This window comes from Glycine soja, chromosome 5 (genome assembly GCF_004193775.1).
Source record: "Glycine soja cultivar W05 chromosome 5, ASM419377v2, whole genome shotgun sequence".
Classification (NCBI taxonomy): Eukaryota; Viridiplantae; Streptophyta; class Magnoliopsida; order Fabales; family Fabaceae; genus Glycine; species Glycine soja.
Window position 1 is genome coordinate 9,252,942 of NC_041006.1, and position 20,890 is coordinate 9,273,831.

At 29.0% G+C, this 20,890-nt stretch overlaps 2 protein-coding genes across 2 annotated transcripts; both read right to left on the bottom strand.

Moving 5' to 3' along the window:
• Window positions 1-391: 391 nt before the first annotated feature.
• On the bottom strand, window positions 392-18,406 carry LOC114412288 (4-coumarate--CoA ligase-like 9). Its single transcript, XM_028376117.1, has 7 exons — window positions 17,739-18,406; window positions 17,156-17,645; window positions 4,519-4,699; window positions 4,213-4,355; window positions 3,860-3,927; window positions 951-1,053; window positions 392-683 (listed from the first exon to the last, which is right to left on the bottom strand). The coding sequence occupies exons 1-7, from the start codon at window positions 18,299-18,301 to the stop codon at window positions 573-575; spliced, it is 1,659 nt and encodes a 552-aa protein (XP_028231918.1). The 5' UTR covers window positions 18,302-18,406; the 3' UTR covers window positions 392-572.
• On the bottom strand, window positions 5,436-7,975 carry LOC114412289 (4-coumarate--CoA ligase-like 7). Its single transcript, XM_028376118.1, has one exon. It carries the CDS (start codon window positions 7,604-7,606, stop codon window positions 7,103-7,105), a length of 504 nt encoding a protein of 167 aa, XP_028231919.1. The 5' UTR covers window positions 7,607-7,975; the 3' UTR covers window positions 5,436-7,102.
• Window positions 18,407-20,890: the final 2,484 nt, after the last annotated feature.

Genomic DNA, 20,890 nt, shown 5'->3' on the forward strand with positions numbered 1-20,890 from the left:
TTTTAAATACAATAATTTTATAGTTCTAATTAAATTAATCTCTCCACTAAAAAAATTAAATTAATCTCCTTGATCATTACTAATTATATCAATTATGGAGATTCTTAATTTAATTATAGCATTTGTCTAAATAATGGATATTTATTACTAGGTTTTTGATGTGAATAGTCTATGTTGGGTTACACAGTTACATTTCTCTTTACTCATGACCTGGCTAAACTTTTATGCCATTAGATAATTCAGGATGTGTATCTGTGTCAAAATTCTAGCTATCAGCAGAGAATAATTCCTTATCATTCTTCTCTCAAAAAGGTCAAATTAAGACTGTGGACATAAATTTAAATTTCTCTTCACGTCCACACATTTTAAAACCTTAAGTAAACAAATTATAGATGTGATGAGAAGTTACTATACTACATCATTTGATAAAGTTCAAGATCTATTTTACAAAAGAAGGTCTTTCATTACATATAAATTCTTAAACTGAACACACGCATTGCTTCTTCTTTTTTTTTTTCATTTGGAGCAAAAGACTAAATCAAACACCACTTATAAAACGAAAATGAAGCATATTACAACCTAGAGAGCGCCAGTTTTAAGTCCTTCCTCAGTATCTTTCCCGCAGCATTCTTGGGTATGGAATTAACAAATGCTACACGCCTTATTTTCTTGTACGGTGAAACCTGCAGCCAAGAAAACACATGCCAAAATAAAAGTATTGATATGTAGTAGCTAGCTCAATTCAACATGCAAACAAGAGGGGGCAATGCGTCATGTGGAGTAAAACTGAAATCTAAATGTGCAAAAGAAATTAAGCACAAGGGAAATTCACTACAACACAGTATGTGATTCTTAACAACATTTTTTAACTTAATACTTAATAAAAATGTTATTAAAAAATATGAATAAATATTATTAATATCGCTACATATTATCAAATATTAAAGCACCTGTTTGGCAACAAAATCAATAACTTCTGCTGCGCCAAGGGAACTTTGAGGTTGTCTCACCACAAACGCCATGGGCACTTGGCCTGCTACTTCATCAGGGTATCTGTTAATGATGTGTGGAGGTTATTATTAATTTTTACTTAGATATCATATAAAAACTGGGAAGCATTCTACCCCCATCTATTTTGCTAGTTTTCTTGATTTCCTTTCCATGTATAAAAATGATAATAATTAACTAGACCCTCCATATAAGTACTTCTCAAGCATAAAAACAAACTTTCTCCATGAGTTAAAAATTAGTTTTTGGAGGAGTTACTATAAAACAATTTTTACAAATTAGCTTACACATAACTTATATGAAAAAAATTATTTTTTTTACGAAGAAATTTATCTAAACATATCCTTAATTATTTAGTCTTTTATATTTGTACCAAAATTTTGTTTTAGTTCTTTATTCTTAAAAATCCATTTTTTTTAATATTTTAGTCCTATTAATGGGTTTATGACGATGCAAAATCGTTGCAAAATAGAAGCATAAGGACCAAAATATAAAAATTTGATCAAATTAATCTATAAATTAGTTACCTTATAAATTATTAAAGCATCTTATTAAAAAACACTCTATAAAAGAGATATTTTTTTTTGTACATAAAAAGATAGATTTTGTGAATTTAAATGTATAAATACAGGTTTTTAATGATGATAAAGTATAATTAAATAAGATCATTTCAAGAAATATTCAAGGTTAAGCAAACACAGATTGTTTCAAGATTAATTCAAGGTCAAGCAAACAAGATTAAGTAAATCTAAGATAAGAACTTAGTAAGTTTATTTAAAGAATCTCAATTTGATTGCTTTAGTTTGACCTCAACATCTTTAGTATCAAACACTCTTTTATCAAAGGTTAAATCAGTTCAAAAAGATATTTTTGATCTGGTAATCAATTATCAGACTGTGTAATCTATTATCAGAGAGTTTATGAAGATATTTTTTTATTAACGGCACAAAGCTGTTTGAATTTTGATCTGTGTATTCGATTACCAAAATCCTGTAATCAATTACCAGTGAAGAAATTTCAAAAAAACCTTTGACAAGTCATGATTCTTTAGAAATTTAATTGTGTAATCGATTACTAGAATTCTGTAATTGATTATCAGTGAGAAAATTTCAGAAAAGCTTTTTGAAAATACACATTTCTTCAAACCATTTTGAAAAAGTACAATGGGCCTATATATATATATGTCTAACTTCGAAAAGTAAGAGAGAGATTTTAAAAAATAGAACTTAATTGTCAAATGTTCTCTAAACAACTATTGGTCAAACACTTGTAAATCAATTGAGTATTCTTCTAAGATCTTCAATTTGTATTATCATCTCTAAAAGAGAGAAATTTTTTTGTACATTCTAAAAACATTGTTGTGATCAAGAGATTGTTCGTCTCTTGACTTGTGAGAATCTTGAACATAAAGGAGAGGAATCCTAATGTGTGTTCAGAAGTTGTAATGAGTTTACAAATATAGTGAAAAATCTCAAGTGGATTACTTAAGGACTGGACGTAGACATAAGAAGTGGCCGAATCAGGATAAAACAAGTTTGTAATTCTCTCTTTCCTTATCTAGTTATTTTATTGTAGTTTACTCTATCTTGCGCATTTAAAAAAAACATTATTAAATTGATTATTTCTTCTTCTGCATTTTAAGCCTATCATATATCATTTAAAAGGAAGTTAAAATTTGTTAATGGAAAAGTTTTAAAATTTAAGTCACCTCTATTAAATTATTGAGGTTATTTGTCCAATAGATTTTTAAATATATAAGACTCAGACAAAAAGATAATACAAGTATAGAAATGATTAATCAACCTTAAAAATAAAGATTCGATATAAAAATTAGTGACACATGAATCTTGAGATCCAACTTTATATTTTAATAAGGATTTTAAAATAGTATCTTTGTAGTGGAGAATTAAATAATAATTCATAATTGAATAATAGTATAATGGATTTCTTTTCTCGCACCGACTCTTGTCCGTATATATGTGGCCACCAAAAATGATTAAAAACCTCTAGTACGCAAGATTTGAATAAGACAGTTTGCTGGATAGAGACATCGAAATATATAAAAATTAAAGACCAGTTGACATTTTTATTTTTTTCTTTGCACCCATGGTGATGTTTACTCACTATGACATTTAAGTTTTTAACTTCTTATTATCTAAAAAACTTGATTCATTGTTTAGTAAAAAAATTTTGTTTTAGTAAATTTTTTTAATAACTTTTAATATTTTTTTTAAATGTTATTTGAAGTATCGTTATTTAAAATGTTAATTTCTATATATATATATATATATATATATATATATATCCTTAATATATTTATCAAACTTTTTAATTATTTTTTTTAAATAAATTATAATTTTATTATTTTTTATCATTTTATATTTTTTAACTACTTTAATAAATAATTTTACCGAATATTATGATTTAATAAGTTTATTTTTTAATTTTCTGCTAATATGTTAACTAGTTTTACCAAATATAACTTAACTCACCCACTTCACACATATGATTATGATTAGGGTAAATTAAGTGTCCAATACCGATAATAAGTTTGTTTAAAAAAACATTTATGTAAAGTCTTTTAAAAATTGAGCAAATTATATTCATGAAAAGTATGTTTATTTTGAATATTTATTATTGATTTTGAACGGAGGGGTTATTTTCCTTTTATGTTTATATGTTTTAATATTTTAAAAATATTTTTTGAATGTTGAGCAATTAGATTTATGAAACTCGTGTTTATTTTGTATATTTATTAATTGATTGCTATGGAAAACATTGCTTGTACGTTTTAGCAAAAGATAATATTACAAAATAAGAGATTTGGTTCGTTAGGTGATTAGAATCTTACGGAATAACTGCAGCATCATTTATCTCTGAATGAGATAGGAGTAACTCTTCTAGCTCTGCCGGAGCAACCTGAAATGTACAGTGATATGGTTTTCAATGGGACAAATAAAATACTATCAATTAGGAAATTAATATTTGTAACAGAAAATATCGAAACATTTCTTTAAGTAAATTAACTTACGTGATTTTGTTTTCAGAAAAAAAAAAAAAAAAACTTACGTGATTCTGCCATCAAAATTGAAGTTTTATTTATGCCATTTTCCTTAACCCTTACCCTAATTCTGATCTTAAAACCACATATAAGGAATTGCATCAATATGTTACAAATTTTTAATAATAATAATAGGTTACTACCTGGTAGCCCTTGTATTTAATCAACTCTTTCAACCTATCTACAACATACAAGAAACCTTTGCTATCAAAATAACAGAGGTCCCCAGTCCTTAACCACCCATCCACCAAAGTTGCTGAAGTTGCTTTTGGGTCACCAGAATAACCTGATCATCATCCATGCATTGTGCGTGTGACAACAAACAATAATCACGTATTAATACAATTTTACATAACAAAAATAATGTAATAGATGAAAACCCAACAAAGTCCTGCATTATACTCTCATGTTAATTAATTTCTAATAATAATAATAATAATATTAATTACCTTTCATAACATAAGGTCCTCTGATCCAGAGTTCTCCTTGTTCACCGGGAAACATGGCTTCCCCTGTTTCTGGGTTCACAATTTTGGCTTCTATATTTGGTATCAGTTTACCTGTTGCTCCCACCTGATTTGCCTCCTCTGGAGTGGTTCGGGTAACTGCAGACTCAGTTAAACCGTATCCCTACATTATTTTGCGAACGAGAAATTAAATTTGTATAATTTCTTGATAAAAGAAAAAATATAAACAATATCTATTGTAAAAACAAGATGTTATAAAAAGTGTAATACAAAACAGTAACAAGAATATTCCAATTATTTTCTCTTTTTTTTAGGACTTTAGCTCTCCTGTAAAAAATTAAAATATTCTCCCATCCTTTTGATTGACAATGAGATTAATTTTCATTTTAAAATTTAGTTACACATAAAATTTTTCGTCTCTTTTCAAAAGTATATTATGTAAGGAATAAATGTGATTTTGATATACATTTTTAGGAGATATTAATATATTATATACATGTAGACGCACATCATTTGAACAAAAAAAGAAGAAAAAACATAATTTGTGGAAAATATTATTAATTCTATCAATTGTTACCTTTATTTTTAACATGTTTTTCTTTCCTTTTTTTTAAAGTCACAAGAAAGGCGTATTTTCATTTAAAAAAATTTTTGCAATTCTTTTAAATAAACTCTAATGAAAGAAAAGTGATATTTAAATACTGTTATTATTTGTAATAATGATTACATCGTAGGTTGGTATAACTAACATTATAGTATGATTTTTCATACCTTCAATTTTACAATTAATATTTTCATTTACATTTTTTTCTATCATTCTCTACGTTTTTGTTTTCATCTTATTTCATTACAAGCAAAATTAATATTTTTATTTCCTCATCTTATTTTTTTGTCAACAATTTTAGTGATAAAAATTAAATTGTAGTCATTCAGGTGTTGACTTATCCAAAAGCGAAAAACATCAACACTACACACATGAACATTGAACACCTTTGTGTGAGAAAAGAACTTTTACATGTACCTCACTGTACTTGCTCGATTTCGGAATAATTAATTCGTACTAAAAAACACTACTTTTTTTTCTCTTCATATTTATCAATAATTCTAAAATTTATGTTATTGAGATTATGATTACATGGTCAAACCTGTACCAACGACCTCAAATCGCACCTATGGGTGACCCCGTCTTTCATGACAGCCAGCATATGGGCTGGCACCACCTCGAGATTCGTCACTCAAAACCTTCCCATGTTAGAATTAATATGTGACTTATGTAAGTAATAATAAATAAATAAATAATAATTAATGATTAAATTGTAATTAGATTTAATATGAAAAATTTAACTGTTGTTTGATATGAGTAATGTTTATAAAGGAATTAATATTCACTAACGTGAGACAAGATCTTTTTCATGATAGAAAAGTGTTACCTCTAACCCTAATCATCATGAATGCAAAGATAGAAATAATAGTCAAGGAAGTAAAATTTTATATTTTTTCTTCTTCCAAGGAATTAAAGTGCATCGGAAAGAAATTTCACTATGATTAAAGGTATGTATTGTTTACTTAATATTTGTGAGAATCATATATTTCAAGATTCTATTGGTTTTCTATAATTGTTAATTTAGAAAACTCTTTAAGATTTACACTCCACGGAGGTGAGCATCTCCCTCAAACTACACCTCTCTTTGGGCACCATCGTGTTCGACATAACCACCACCCTTAGAACTAACACAAACCTGTACACATTCAAAAACGGCGTTGTAATGAGGAACATTGCGGGGTGCTTTCTATTCACCCTAACGACGTCGTATCTCGTGGCTAATGTTGTTAGGTTACGATGTGTCAACATCACGCCCTTCATGTTCCCTGCGGTGCTAGAGGAGTAGGGAATCACTATCACGTCGGACTAAGTCACTCGCACAGGATCTCCGAGTCACTCGCAATCTTTCCTTCATTGCCGACATGGTCACCTTTCTATCTTCTTCCTTCCCGCTGCCATCACCTTCGTATGGCCTCACCTTCACTTGGCGTCAACACCTCCAACCATGGTCGCATCTTCGGCCATGGTTGCGCCTGGCATCACCTTCGTTGACGTCAACACCTCCGTCATCGTACGTCTATCATCACCTTTGTTGGCATCTGATTTTCCCCTTTGTTCCTTTTTCCCCCTTTATTATTTTGCTTGAATCTGGATTTGAATCACATTTTTTTTCAAATTTGATGATTATTGGGATTTATTGTGGTTGTTCAATGAGTTTCTGTTTACTATTCTTTTCTTGAACAGTTATTTTCCCTCATGTTAAACTGTTCTCTGTGACAACATCATCTTTTAATGGTTTAGATATCTGTTCTAGGTGACAGTTATTTTCCCTCGTGTTAAACTGTTCTATGTGACAATAATTTTTTAATGGTTTAGATATCTGTTCTGGGTGAGAAAATCATTTTTTTAATTATTATATAAGAAACGATTCTCAACAATGAAGGAACCCACAACTGGGAAGAAACTTGCACTAGAGATGTTCTTAGTGAGCAAGTCAAACTCGAGCGAGTCAAGGAGGATTGTTCAGACATGAAACTCATGTGTTTTTTCAGCGACTAAAGATACTGCGAAGATGATTGATGAATTGCTGATGTTGAAGAGACGCGTGAGCTCAGAGCACGTGGAGAGAGGGTTCACTGGAGAGAGGACCACGTCGAGGGAAAGAAGTGCGAAGTAGAGAATTGGAACTTGGATTAGGTTTGGGTGGAGAACCAGTGTGGTGTCGCCTTTGGAGAGTTTGAGGACGATGGTGAGGTTGGTGGCTAGGATTTGAGCACGATGGATGAACTCCCCGTAGGAGAGGAGGTGGCCGGTGGCGGCATCGATAATGGCGGTGACCAAGTTTGGCCTCAGCGAGTTGCATCGGAGGGGGAGGACGTAGGTTGAGACGGAGACAGCGGCATTCGGAGGAGGAAGGAGGAGTGGTGGCTTGAGACTGGGGAAGGTCATAGAAGCGCGGTTGAATCCGCTTTTTGGGTCTATATGGGGTGAGCTTATTCTTGTTCTCTCATCCATGTGTAAGAACATGCTTTGTTTGATGAAAGTATTTCTTGTTAACTCAGTGTCATGTTCATCTACTATGATCTTATTATTTTTGCTCTAGATCACACATTGGATGTAACTATTCTAGTAGATTAAGACTATTATTAACGGTAAAGTTTTCTCTTCAGTAATTTAATGTTGCATGTATCACTACAGGTCTAGATTACTTGTTAAGTTGTATTATCATGATTAGACATGACAAGAAAACTTGTACCTGTAAGTACCCGTTCGAATTCGTCCCGACTTTGACAGGTAATACCTGAGTTGACCGGGTATGGATTCAGGTTTTCCTCGATAATCAAAAGTCGGGTACGGGTATGTAATTACTAGATCCATCCCAACCCCGAACCCGAACCCATCCCGCCACTTAAAATCTTTAGAATTTTTGCATAATTTAATCAAAAGGCATAGAATTTTTATTACTAGTTAATTTTATTTCAGAATTTTTACATAATTTAATATTATTTTCTTAATGATTTTTGTAGACACATGCGCTATAATAAATTTATTGATATATAAGTGGTTAAAAATAAATGTTTAACAATCAATTTATTTATTCTAAAATCAAATTTTTAATATTTTTTTTACAAAAAATATTTTTCTAATTTGAATTGGGTATGGGACGGGGTCGGGAATACCCAATACCCAACGAGTACCCGATGGGTACGGGGATGAGATAATAAACTTAAACCTGTCAGGTATCGGATACAGGTATAAGGATATGTTGGGGAGTCGGAATAAAAAATTGAGGAGATAATACCCGTACCCACCCCACCCATTGTCATGTCTAATCATGATCTTTTAAACTAATTATAAAACTCTAGTTAAAGGATGTATTAAAAAGAGAAATAAGGGAGAGTATACTATGTTCCTGCCAGCACGTGATAAGAATGGAAGGAAAGGTTAAGAGGACAGTATATGGTAGACATTAGAATATTAGATATGGGCATTGCCAAAACAAGAATATTAATTAGATATGATATCATTGGCATGGGATGTTTAAAAGTTAATTGAATGTTAGATAGACATGAAAAGGGGAAATATTTTGATGTCAAGGAAACTATTTGTCTTGAATTATTTAGTAAGTTTTGAATCCATGCTCATTTATTCAATGATCTGTTTAGTTTGCTCCTGAAATTTGTTGCCTTGAATGTAAGGAATTCCATTTTTCGATTTTTAATTATGTTGCTGTGTTTTGTTAGGCCATTTTGGATTCCGTTTTGCTATTACAGTGGGCCACTTGATAGTTCCTTTCATTTATATGACAGAGTGCATGATTAATTACTACAAATTATAAGATATGTACTGTATATAAATTATTTTTTTTCTGGTTGCTATTTGTAAGTTTACTTGTGTAGTCCTGTAGACTTCAGAAGAAAATTGAATTTTAGACATTATTTTATTTTGGCAGGTTCAAGCTCATCATATGTGGGGTCATGGATTCACTGCAATCACAGGATCGAGTGACTTGCTCAAATCTCAAACATAAGAAATAAATTAAATAAAATAAAGTAAAAATTAAAACAAATCGAATCATGACTGCTGAATCTTGAGGGGTTTTTTTTTTGGAATAATCATATTTATATATCTTAATCTCTTACAACTCATTTCTACTCTAATTTTTAGTTTATTTTTTATCACATTAATTATATATTATATTTATATCCAAATGGATCAAATTCTACCCGTATAATTTTGACAATATATTATTTTATAAATTTTAATTGAATAATTTTTTTAAAATTCATCATTGGATTAAAAATTCTTTTTATATAAATTACACATAAAATTACATACTAATCTAAAATCATTTATTATCTTACATATAGATTAAAATTAATGTAATATAATTTTTTTAAAATATAATAAAATATGAATTAATTAATTATATTTTTGTTATTATTTAATTTAGATAAAATTCGACATAAATTATCTTAATAACATGTATATATAATTTAACGGTTAAATTAATAAAAATCATATTTTTTATCATGTTATGAAAATAACATAATAATTATTAAAGTTACAATAATTTAATTTGATCTCTTCTCCTATATCTATGAATATGTGTAATCATTTGTCAATGAAATCTAACTCAATTAATTGAGTAGGTATATGAATTATTATAAATTACTTAATACTTGGTTTCATCAAATCATTTATATTTGTAATCATTTAAATTTGATCATTTACTACCGGGCAACCAGCTCCCTCTAACACTGACTCTTGTGCCTGACTCTTGTGCCCTTGGTACCATAGCAGACCTCTAATGTGCAACCCCACTATTCAAGATGACAATGAATATGCTTTGTTGAATTTAATGCTGTATAAGATGTGATATGTGATATTCAGATTTTCTTTTAGTAGAATTTCAATTTCAAATATTTAATATTATTATTATTATTATTTAAAATCCCTTTTTCAACTTGTTGTACACTCACGTAAAGGACACGTGTTTGGTCATTTTCTTGTTTTGTTTTCATTAAAAAAATATTATATCTGATTTCACTTTTGCCGGACCTTTTACTTTCTCGATCGGCATCAACCACCTACAGTACTTTGCTAAAACAAAAAAAACTATGAACCACTTTGCTGGTCGATTATGTATGATGTATTGTGTCCTCTATTAGTGCAGCCACAATTTTTATACTTATTTCTAAGAGTGTTTACTGTCTAAAAAATTTGAATTAACCTAAATTGATCTAATAGTTTGGGTTAGGTCACTAATGTATTTAGATTAAAATCGAATTGAATCAATCAAAATTATTTATATAGAGGTTGAGTTTGATTTTTGGAACGATAAGTGAATTATTAAGAAATTACTTTCATATAAATTATTGTTTGTTTCACATTTTTTCATATTTATTTTTTCTACCATATTTATAATATTAATGGATAGGATTTTGTTTATTTGTTTTAACAAATCTAGTTACAATAAATATAATGCAGTAAAACTTATTACAAGAAATTAGTTTGTAGGAAATAGTTGTGATTCAGATTATTATAATAAATCTCGTTAAAGAATATTTTATTTTAATTTATATTAATCTATTTTAGAATATTATATTGATGATATTAAATGAATCAATTTTACTAATTGTACTGAATATTTGGATGAATTATGATATAAAATAGTAGTCCTAAGAAAAAAAATCAAATTTAATGGGTAATCCGTTGATCCGAACCAAACCAAACGTTCATGAATGGATTGGGTTGAGTTTCAAAAAAAAAATTATGAAAATCGAATCGAACCAAACCGATCAAATTTGATTGGATTGAATCTTGAATTTGATCAAAATTGGTCTGAATCGGCCTACAAATGCCCCTACTTATTTGTTTTGAAAAAGAGAAGGTTAATTAAAAATATTTTATTTTTTATGTAAAAAGTAATATAAAATTATGAAAGAAAATTGATATTTAAATACTGATATTATTTGTAATAATAACTATGTCATATGTTAGTATAATATAATATATTAATATGATTTTCCATACCTTAAATTTTATATTTCATATTTTCATTTAAATTCTTTTTTATTATTCTTTACTTTTGTTTTTCATCTCATCTCATTATACGTAAAAACAGTTTTTTTTTTATAGCCTGACTTTAATTTAAATTTCAGTTTAATCTTTTTTGGGATGTTTAGATTTTTCATTTTAGTTCTTCCTATAAATTTTGTTTGTTTTTTGTAAGCATTTTTCTGCATATATAGGGTTAAATTAGAGTTGAAAGTGTTGACATACTTCCCGAGGGTGTCAGTCCCATGACAAGTAGTGATGTAGATGCCATGTGGCAATTATATGGGATTGATGCCATGTTGGAGACAATTGTGTCTAACACGTGACAAATGTTATTTATGTTATTCAAAGAATATCTTTTATCTCTAAAACTTTCGTAATTTGACTTTTATCCCTTAAAAATTATCATTTTGTGAGTTAAATCGTTATAAAATTTAATTTTTTTAGTCTTTAATTATTTGTTTATGTTATTTTAGTAATTGATTTTTGGAATCTCTAAGATCTTCACCCACTTCCACTTTCATCTCATGAACATTATTGCATAGTATAGTTTAAATTATTATTAGGGGTTAGTGACAACGGTGGAATTAAAACCACTTGACCTGTTTAACAACAAATGAATATAAATCCAAATTGAGAGTCGAAACTTCTAATGCATGTTCTCTTACACCTTTTAGTAACTAATGAAGTTTTAACACTTAACTCTAATTAAACAATCTTTACAAATTCTATTAATATATATCAAGGGAAAGATTTAAGATTTCTTTGGTATTGATGTATTCCAAACCTTTGATATTCATTCACTATTGCACTATGTCAATTACAAGGCAAAGTTAGGAAAAATTTTCCCTTTTTGGTAGAGTTTTTGGGGTGAGGTATCTCAAAGCAATCGAAATATATATATATATATATATATATATATATATATATATATATATATATATATATATATATATATATATATATATATATATATATATGTGGCATCCTTTGATTTGTTTTGTCATTTTGTTATTGATAGGATGCAATAGTAAAAATTCTCAAGCTAAGCTTGGAGACTAAATGTTTTACTATTCTATCCTTGAGGTTTTTGAATGTTGAGTGCAAAAGGGTATATCCAAACATGTAAAAACAAATGTGCCATAGATGTGTTTGAACGATATTTTATGATGTTAATAAGGTGAATGTATAAGTAAATTAAGTGATTAGAGATTAAAAAAACTAAAATAAGATAATGGAAAATTAAGGGAAAAAATAGAAAGTATTATGAAGAGACTAAAATTAGAAAGTGGTTAGAGATTAAAATAAAAATATGAAACTTTTTATAATGATAAAAAATATTCTTAAAGTCATACAAATAGTACTTGACATATGACACATTTGGGGGACTATGACACATTTGTGGGACTATCACGTGACATTTGCACACACAATAGTCATATGATATGATGTTACATAAAAATTATCCATAGAAAATTTGATAGAAATATATAATTAATAATGATTTTAATTAAATATGTATCTTAAATTTTTAATTATCATAATTTTTAAAAGTTCTTATTATAATAAATTAAAATGCCAATCTAGTAATATAAGTTATAATATTTGTCAATATTTTTATTTATGCTCAACCATTTAATTAAAAATTTAGAAAATATATTTTATCATTTAATTAAAAATATTATGAAAATAAATGTACAGTAAATTGTTTTATATTTGGTTAAAAATAATGTGCACAACTACAGATGACATAAAAAATTCATACCAACAGATATTTGCGGATAATAAATACTAAATAAGCATTTTTTTAGTGAGTATTCATGGATAACGAGTATAATCGTACATATATATTCACTATCAGTTTGTTAATGAACATGAAAGAAAATATGATGGTACACGTACTTACAGATACATATTTTCAGTTGATATTAAAATACTTAAATATTTTTTTACCTTAAATACGTAAATATTCTTTATAAATATTTTTTATTTTTACTTATATTTTGGAGTATAATTTTAATTAAACTTATATTTTAGTGTATTTTTATTTGAGTTTATATTTTAGAGAATAATTTTTAGATAATTTTATTTGGAGTTCACAAAATTTATTTATTTACAATTATTCATGAGTATTTTTAATTGTGTAGATGGTAGAATATTTGAATAACTTTAGTTATAAAAAGTAAAATTATTTTTCAAGAAAATATTAAAATAAACAAAAATTACAATAGAAATGTTTCTTAAAAAATATTTTAAAAATATTTTTTATTTTTGAAAAAAATATCTATGTATACCCGTGGATATTTCCATGTATTAACAAAATTCACAGATATCTGCTTCTTAACGGGTATTGTGCGAATAACGAGCAAGCACATAGCGAGTATTTATCCTACTAAGACGATAAAGGATCACCCCACCCATTGTCAACCCTATGCATAATCTCAAATGCATTATTTTAGAAAAAAAATCAACAAGACACTTATAATATAAAATTATATATATATATATATATATATATATATATTCATAATTATCTTATATATTTTTTACATATATACATATATATAAAATTTGAAAGTAATTAATAAATATATTATAAAAAATATAATAATATAAGAAAATTATAAACCTAACATCCACCCATGCAGGGCACGAAATATTACGCCAGTATACATGAATGACAAATGTTATATGTGACTTTAAAGTTTAAGTATATCGCTTAATTATTTTGGCCCCTCAAGATATTTAGTCAAACTCCGCCATGACACTTAATTAATGACTTCAACTTATTTGAAGGACTCAAAATGCTAAACACAAATAAATGGGAGACTAAAAATTTGAAAAATAAAATATGAAAACTAAAATTTTGAATTTGAAATTTTGTAGGAACAATAAACATTTATTCCTTTTTATTTTGTATCAAGTTTGTCCTTTTGTCAACTTCTAGTATAACTTTATTAGAATTTTGTCAAAATCTGCCATCAAAGAGAATTTCAAGCTTTGAAAACTGTCATTTGAATATAAAAATATTTTATATTTTTATTTTTATTTACAAAAATGTTACTTGTTTATATTTTGTTTCATGATTTTAAAAACATTCAAAGAAATAATAAAACTGTTTTTTCTATTATATTTTGTTTTCATTATATATTTTCACTAATTCATATGTAAAATTTCAAAAGTATAAAATAAAATAAAAATAGAGTATTTTTTTATAATTAAAAGTGAAAACAGAAAATAAAAATAACAAAAAAAAATGCTTTTTGAAACAAGTTAGTTAATTTTTCGTGTTATCCAACACCCAAAATCTTATATTTTGTATGCCAAAACTCGTATATATTCTTATATAATTATATATATTTTTGGTAAAGAACAAAAACACACACAAATTATTAACATTTTTTTTGGGGTGAACCATAATATTCTTTTGTAAGACTTAAAGATTAATCCGTCAAGATATAAAGATTCATTTAAGAGATTCATTTCTTTCAATAGATGTTTTTTTTTTGTAGCTATAAAGAAGGGATCGAACCTCTAACCACATATTTAAGGGATAAAAGTTAGCAACATTTTGGTTTAACAAGTAAAAGCTCGTGTTTGTTTCGATTAAGTTGAGTCACTAGAGCAGAAACATTTAAGAAACATATCTAACGATATTGTTTCACAAATCAAAACTAAGAAATCAATCTAATTTTCAAAATTGGATTTTTGGAAATCTTTGAGTTTAGAACAATAAAAAATAAATAATTTTTTTCCTTCATTGAGTCAATGCTATTTTAATGTTAAAGTATTTCTTTTATCAAGGAATATAATACTTTGTTTGATTTATAAAGAAAAAAAGATAGATGAAAAAAGTGGGAAAAAGATAATAGGAATAGAAAGTAAAATAATTGTTTTATAATCATTTGACGTGATAGAAAATGAAAATAATAATAAAAATAGTTTTACTTATAAAATGACAAAAAAATATTTGAACAAAAATTAACTAAATTAATTAGGGTATGCTTTGTTAATTGTAAACCAAATGGGAGAAGATATATTAAAAAGTGTACCTTCTCTTCTCATTTATTTTCTGGTGAGTTTTAGCGCTGTCAAACTGACGGTAATATATATTTGGTGGAAAAAAAATTGGGAGAATGATCAGAGATAAAAATAATTTGATTGTTTGATGAAAAATAATTAGAGTGGAAATAAATTTAAAATTTGTGATATTCACTTTATTATTTTTTTTATCTATTTTTATTCATCTTTTTATTTCTTTCCTTTCATTTTCTCTATTTTTTAATTCAAATATCTTTCATGTTTACTTTGTTTTTCTCTAAATTTTTATTTATCCATTTTATTTCTATTCATCCTATTTTTCCTTGTCTCTGTCGCTACCAAACAGGCATAAGTGAGGTTTTAAAGTTTAAGGTTAACATTTTCAAAGCTCCAGATCCTGTCACGTGCTTCCTTAAAGGAGATTATCTTTACAAAAAAGATTGAAAGAGTAGACAACATTTTTGGATGTAAGATTAGGCAGGTCCCACCTCGGCTTTTTATGTTAAAAGGTAAACCCTGGATTAAGGAGGTCTCATCAGTTTACTAATGTTGGGTTTAGTTGATGGGGAAAAAGAGAAATGCAGAAGAAATTATACGAGCCTTATGGCTTTTATATTTTTTATATTTCATTTTAATTTAAATATTATTTTTTTAATTATTTTATTTAATTATTTTTATTCTCTCAATCAAATACAACATAAATGATGAACTTGAGCACCTCTTTTTTATTAAAAAAAATCATCTTAAATGATGTAGTCATAGCTCGAAGGAATTAATCTCTACTTGGAGAATAATTTTGATATAATTTAAAAGAAACAATTTAATGTTTTGACTCTATAAAAAAAGAGTTTGAAATAGTCATTGATGATGCATGTGGATATGGTAAGATTTAAAAGTCAAAGGATCTAATTAAATATAAAAGAAGTTAAAAGACCACTTCAAAATCTAAATTAAAAATAGAAGATAAAAATACTATTTTTCTCCTATTATATTATTTTATCAATAGTTACTTTTTATTTCTCTCCTTTTATTTACACCGTGTACACCTCAAGCATCTAAAATCAATGTCGATTATTCATATTAAAAACAATGATGAAATAAAATTAGTGAGCATAAAATAAATAAAAAATAAATATTATATATTGAAAATGTAATTTTTTTAAATATATTTTCAACTTATAAAACTTTGTTTAGTAAATTACACTCATCATTCTTGATCTTTTATGAAATTACACAAAATCTTCTTATTTTTGTAATATTTATAGTAACATTTCTTATAAGTAAACATGATATAATACTTTTCAAACAATGAGAATTAACGTAAGATTAAAAAAAATTGATGATGAAAATAATATTTTATGAAATTTTATGATAATTATATTAAAAGTCTTCTATTTTTTTATTTACTTACGTGTAAAAGTTTTTATTTATTTATAGACTATTAATATCTTGCACCAAAGATAGACTTGGTCGAGTAAGACCATGAAATATTTTTCAGAGCTTTTACAGTACCATTCATCCAATAATGATTATATATGAAATAAATTTGTTATTTTTTATATTAAATACTTAAAAATCATATTAATACTTCTTATATTTCAGAATATATGATATTTAACATTTTTTAATAAGTATTAAGGAATATAATTTATTGAATTTTAAAGAAAATATTAGATAACTTCTTAATATATTTTTTATTTCTCTAATTAATTATTCATTACTTGTATTATGTATTTATTAAGGGTATCATTAGGAAAAACTATTTAATATAGTGTACAACGTATATTTTGAAATAATTTTTTTTATAAAACATCATATATCCTGAAACAGAACAAGTATTATTTTTTTTAATTGACTGTATAATTTTTTTAATAATTTTTTTCTTAAAAATGCTTTAGTTATCCTCAATTCCTTTTACAAAAATAAATAATTTCTTTCAAAAATTGTTATTATAGTTTAGGAAGGCAAACCAACCTGCATGACGAGGACGTTGGGGAACTTAGCTTTGAATGCCTCATCGGTTTCTTTCCTCAGCGGAGATCCGCCGCAAACGATCCCTTCCAGCGACGTCAAATCGTAGCCGGCGATGACGCAGTCTTTCGTCATAGCCACCACCAGCGCCGGCACCATCGTAGCGTGCGTCACCCGGAACCTCTCCACGGCGCTCAGCATCGCCTTCATGCTGAACCTCTCCATGATCACCACCGTCTCCGACAGCACCATCGCCCCCAAGCTGAACGTGAACCCGTACACGTGGAAAAACGGCACCGTATAGAGCACCACCGCTGGCTCCTTCCGCTTCTCCCGAACGGTATCGTATCCCGCGGCGATCGCGGTTAAGTTACGGTGCGTGAGCATCACACCCTTTATCGTTCCCGTGGTTCCCGAGGAGTATAGAATCGCTGCCACGTCGGACTGAGTCACTTGCATGTTTGACACGAGTCCCCTCTGATGAGAATCACACCTAAAGTAAAATGTGAGAGTGAGATTTTTTTACTTTAAACAAATGAGCAATATGTGAGGCTTAATATTGAAGTTTGAGTTTAAGTTGTTTTACTCTTGGATGTATTTTGTGTGAATCTGAGACTTCGTGAGCGTGTCGAACTCGGGAGAGTCCAGGAGCACGGTTTTCACTTGAAACTCGCGTGTTTTTTCAACGACGGAGGTTACTGTGAAGACAATTGAGGGGTTGCTGATGTTGAAGAAGCGCGTGAGCTCGGAGCGCGTGGAGAGAGGGTTCGCGGGGGAGACGACCACGCCGAGAGAAAGAAGCGCGAAGCAGAGGATCGGAACTTGGAGAATATTTGGTGAGAGAACGAGCGCTGTGTCGCCTTTGGTGAGTTTGAGGATTGTGGCGAGATTCGAGGCTAGGGTTTTGGCGCGGTGGAGGAGCTCGCCGTAGGAGAGGCGGTGGCCGGTGGCAGAGTCGATAAAGGCGGTGGAGGAGTCCGGGAACTGCGAGTTGCGGCGGAGGAAGAGGGCGAAGGCGGCTGCGGAGACGGCGGCGTTGGGGGGAGGGAGACGGAGAGGGGGCTTGAGGCTGTGGAAAGTTCTGGATTCCCGGTTGAAACCACTTCTTGGATCTGTGACGGGAGACCATATGCTTTTTCTCTGCTCCATGTGAAAGAAGCAAGTGCTTTGGTGAAGGTATTTCTTGTTAACTTATACTACTAGTAACTTGCACTCTCGTGTTCCGCCAACAATGCTATTCTATTGGTGTCTTTCTTTGCAGTTGCACTCTCGTGTTCCGCGGACAATGTTATTTTATTGTTGTACTTTTTCGCACTGTTTATCGTTCGACCTAAAAGTTTGTTTTTTGTTGCTTAGTATATTTTTATTTTGATATTGAGAGTGTGTTTACAATTTAAAAATTGCTAACAATGCCGTCTTAAAAACGGGAAATTATTAACTAGTCCTAAATTATTACCTGTCAGGAAAAGATTGTTCTAGACCATGGACCAAATTTCATTAAAAAAAAGACAATGGACCAAATAATTAAAATATGAAACTCATTACATTTAATACAATTTTATTAAAAATTACATTTACATTTAATATGAGACTCATATTACATTTAATTGAAAATGTTCAATTACATGTTCATGTGACTAATAATTAAAATACTGTATGAGATACATAACATTTTGTGTTTTCTTAATTAATTTTAAATAATAAAAAAAACTTATTTAAAAAGAATATATATTAGATACAATCTGTGTTAAAGGGGAAAGATACAATCTATGGAGAGAGTGTGCACAAACACACAAAGATTATAAGGACCTTGAAAATAGTAAACATGATCTTTGGGTGGAATGAGAAACTCTCACAAAAGGTCTTTGAAAACTTTTGAAGAATGGGGATTTAAATGACCAACCTCAAGATGTTGTAAAACTTCATGAGGAGATTGACACCTTAAAATTCACATTGGCTAAGTTTGTTAGTGGAATAGAAAGTCTTAACAAACTATTAAGATATTGTAAATGTTCCACAGGAAAATTTGGCAATGGGTATGAGGGAGAAATTTATGTTCGTGATGAAAATATTGTTGTATGTTACTTTTGTGGTAAAGTTGGACATATGACGTCTAAGTGCAGGGATCGACCTAGAAATGGTCATCTAATGCATTTAAAACTAACAAAAAAGGATCACAAAAGATTTGGGTACCTAAGGAAAAGATAATTCATGTTGCAGATGTCCTTGACAACAGGAAGGAAACACCTATCATGGTACCTAGATAGTGGTTGCTCATGGCGCATGACAGGAGAAAGGTGTATGTTCCAATGCCTGACTCGATCCCTAGTGGAACCATAACTTTTGGAGGGAATAAAAAAGAGCTAATAACAAGAGTGGGTAAGATAGGTATACCGCCATATCATCCTATTAATAATGTTTTATTTGTTGAAAGGTTAAAACACAATCTACTAGTTATAAGTCAATTATGTGACAATGGATATAATGTTTCCTTTAACAAGGATGAGTGCATCGTACAGAATAGTGACAAGTCCATACTTTTTTCTCTTTTCTACTAAGAGGAAAAGTAATCTCTATAAGATTAGACTAGATGAGCTATCAGATCAAAATGTGTCATGCCTACTTTTTGTCAAAGGAGATCACTAGGTATGGCATAAGAAACTTGGCCCTGCAAGCTTGAGGTTAATCTCAAAGCTACAAAAGCATAATCTCGTATGAGGACTACCAAGAATGCATAAAGATAATTTACTTTGTGAAGCTTGTCCAAAAGGGAAACAAGTTAAAAATTATTTTTTTGAGCAAAAAAAAATTGTTTCCACCTCAAGACTTTTACAATTGTTACATCTTGATCTATTTGTCCCAACTAGATATGCCTTTATTAGAGGAAAAAGGTATAAACTTGTCATAGTGGACAACTATTCTAGATTGATATGGGTTATGTTCCTAGCCCACAAAGATGATTCTTTTAGAGTCTTCTTTAAATTCTATAAAAGAGTCCAAAATGGAAAAAAATGCATTACTTCAGTCGAAAGTGATCATATTGAAGAATTTGACAATAAAAATTTCCAACTATTTTGTGAGCCAAATCATTGGTGATCCAACAAAGAGTATCCAAACTAGAGCTTCACTTAGACTTCAAGGACACACAACATTTATCTTACAAATTGAGCCCAAACACAGAGATATGGCAATAAGAAAAATTATAATCAATGATTGGAAAACCATGCAAGAAGAGCATGACCAGTTCTAGAAAAATGATGTTTGGAAACTAGTAGAACTACCCAAAGACAAGGAATTTGTTGGAGCCAAGTGAGTGTTCAAAAACAAGCTAGACGTGGATGATAAGGTTGTGAGAAACAAGGACAAGTTACTTGCTAAAGGTTACTCACAATAGGAATGTATTAACTATACTGAAACTTATACACTTGTTGCTCGTCTTGAGGCAATATGCATTTTATCGTCATTTGTTGCATATAGAAAGATGAAGCTATACCATATGGGGGTAAAAAGAATTTTGTTCCAGATGTCTATAAAATTCACTAAACATTGTAGCTCAAAATTCGCAGTGACCAATTCTTAGTAATTTTTATAAGTTCATATGTTCAAGTTGCCAGCACCAGCGATTTCAACCTAGAAATCAAGAGTAGTGTTTATGTTGCTTAAGGCTTGGATAATTAAAATTTGTGTTTGCTTATGCTTAATTATCTTGAATAACAAAATTCAAGAGAGCTTAAGACT

What these genes read in the sequence shown, in the direction of transcription:
- LOC114412289 (XM_028376118.1), bottom strand. Translation starts at nt 7,606, where the DNA reads ATGTTCTTACACATGGATGAGAGAACAAGAATAAGCTCACCCCATATA.
- LOC114412288 (XM_028376117.1), bottom strand. Translation starts at nt 18,301, where the DNA reads ATGGAGCAGAGAAAAAGCATATGGTCTCCCGTCACAGATCCAAGAAGT. An exon ending in TTAAATACAAGGGCTACCAG is followed by an intron (nt 3,928 to 4,212) that starts GTAGTAACCTAT and finishes TGTACATTTCAG; the next exon opens with GTTGCTCCGGCAGAGCTAGA. An exon ending in TTGATTTTGTTGCCAAACAG is followed by an intron (nt 684 to 950) that starts GTGCTTTAATAT and finishes TCTTGGCTGCAG; the next exon opens with GTTTCACCGTACAAGAAAAT.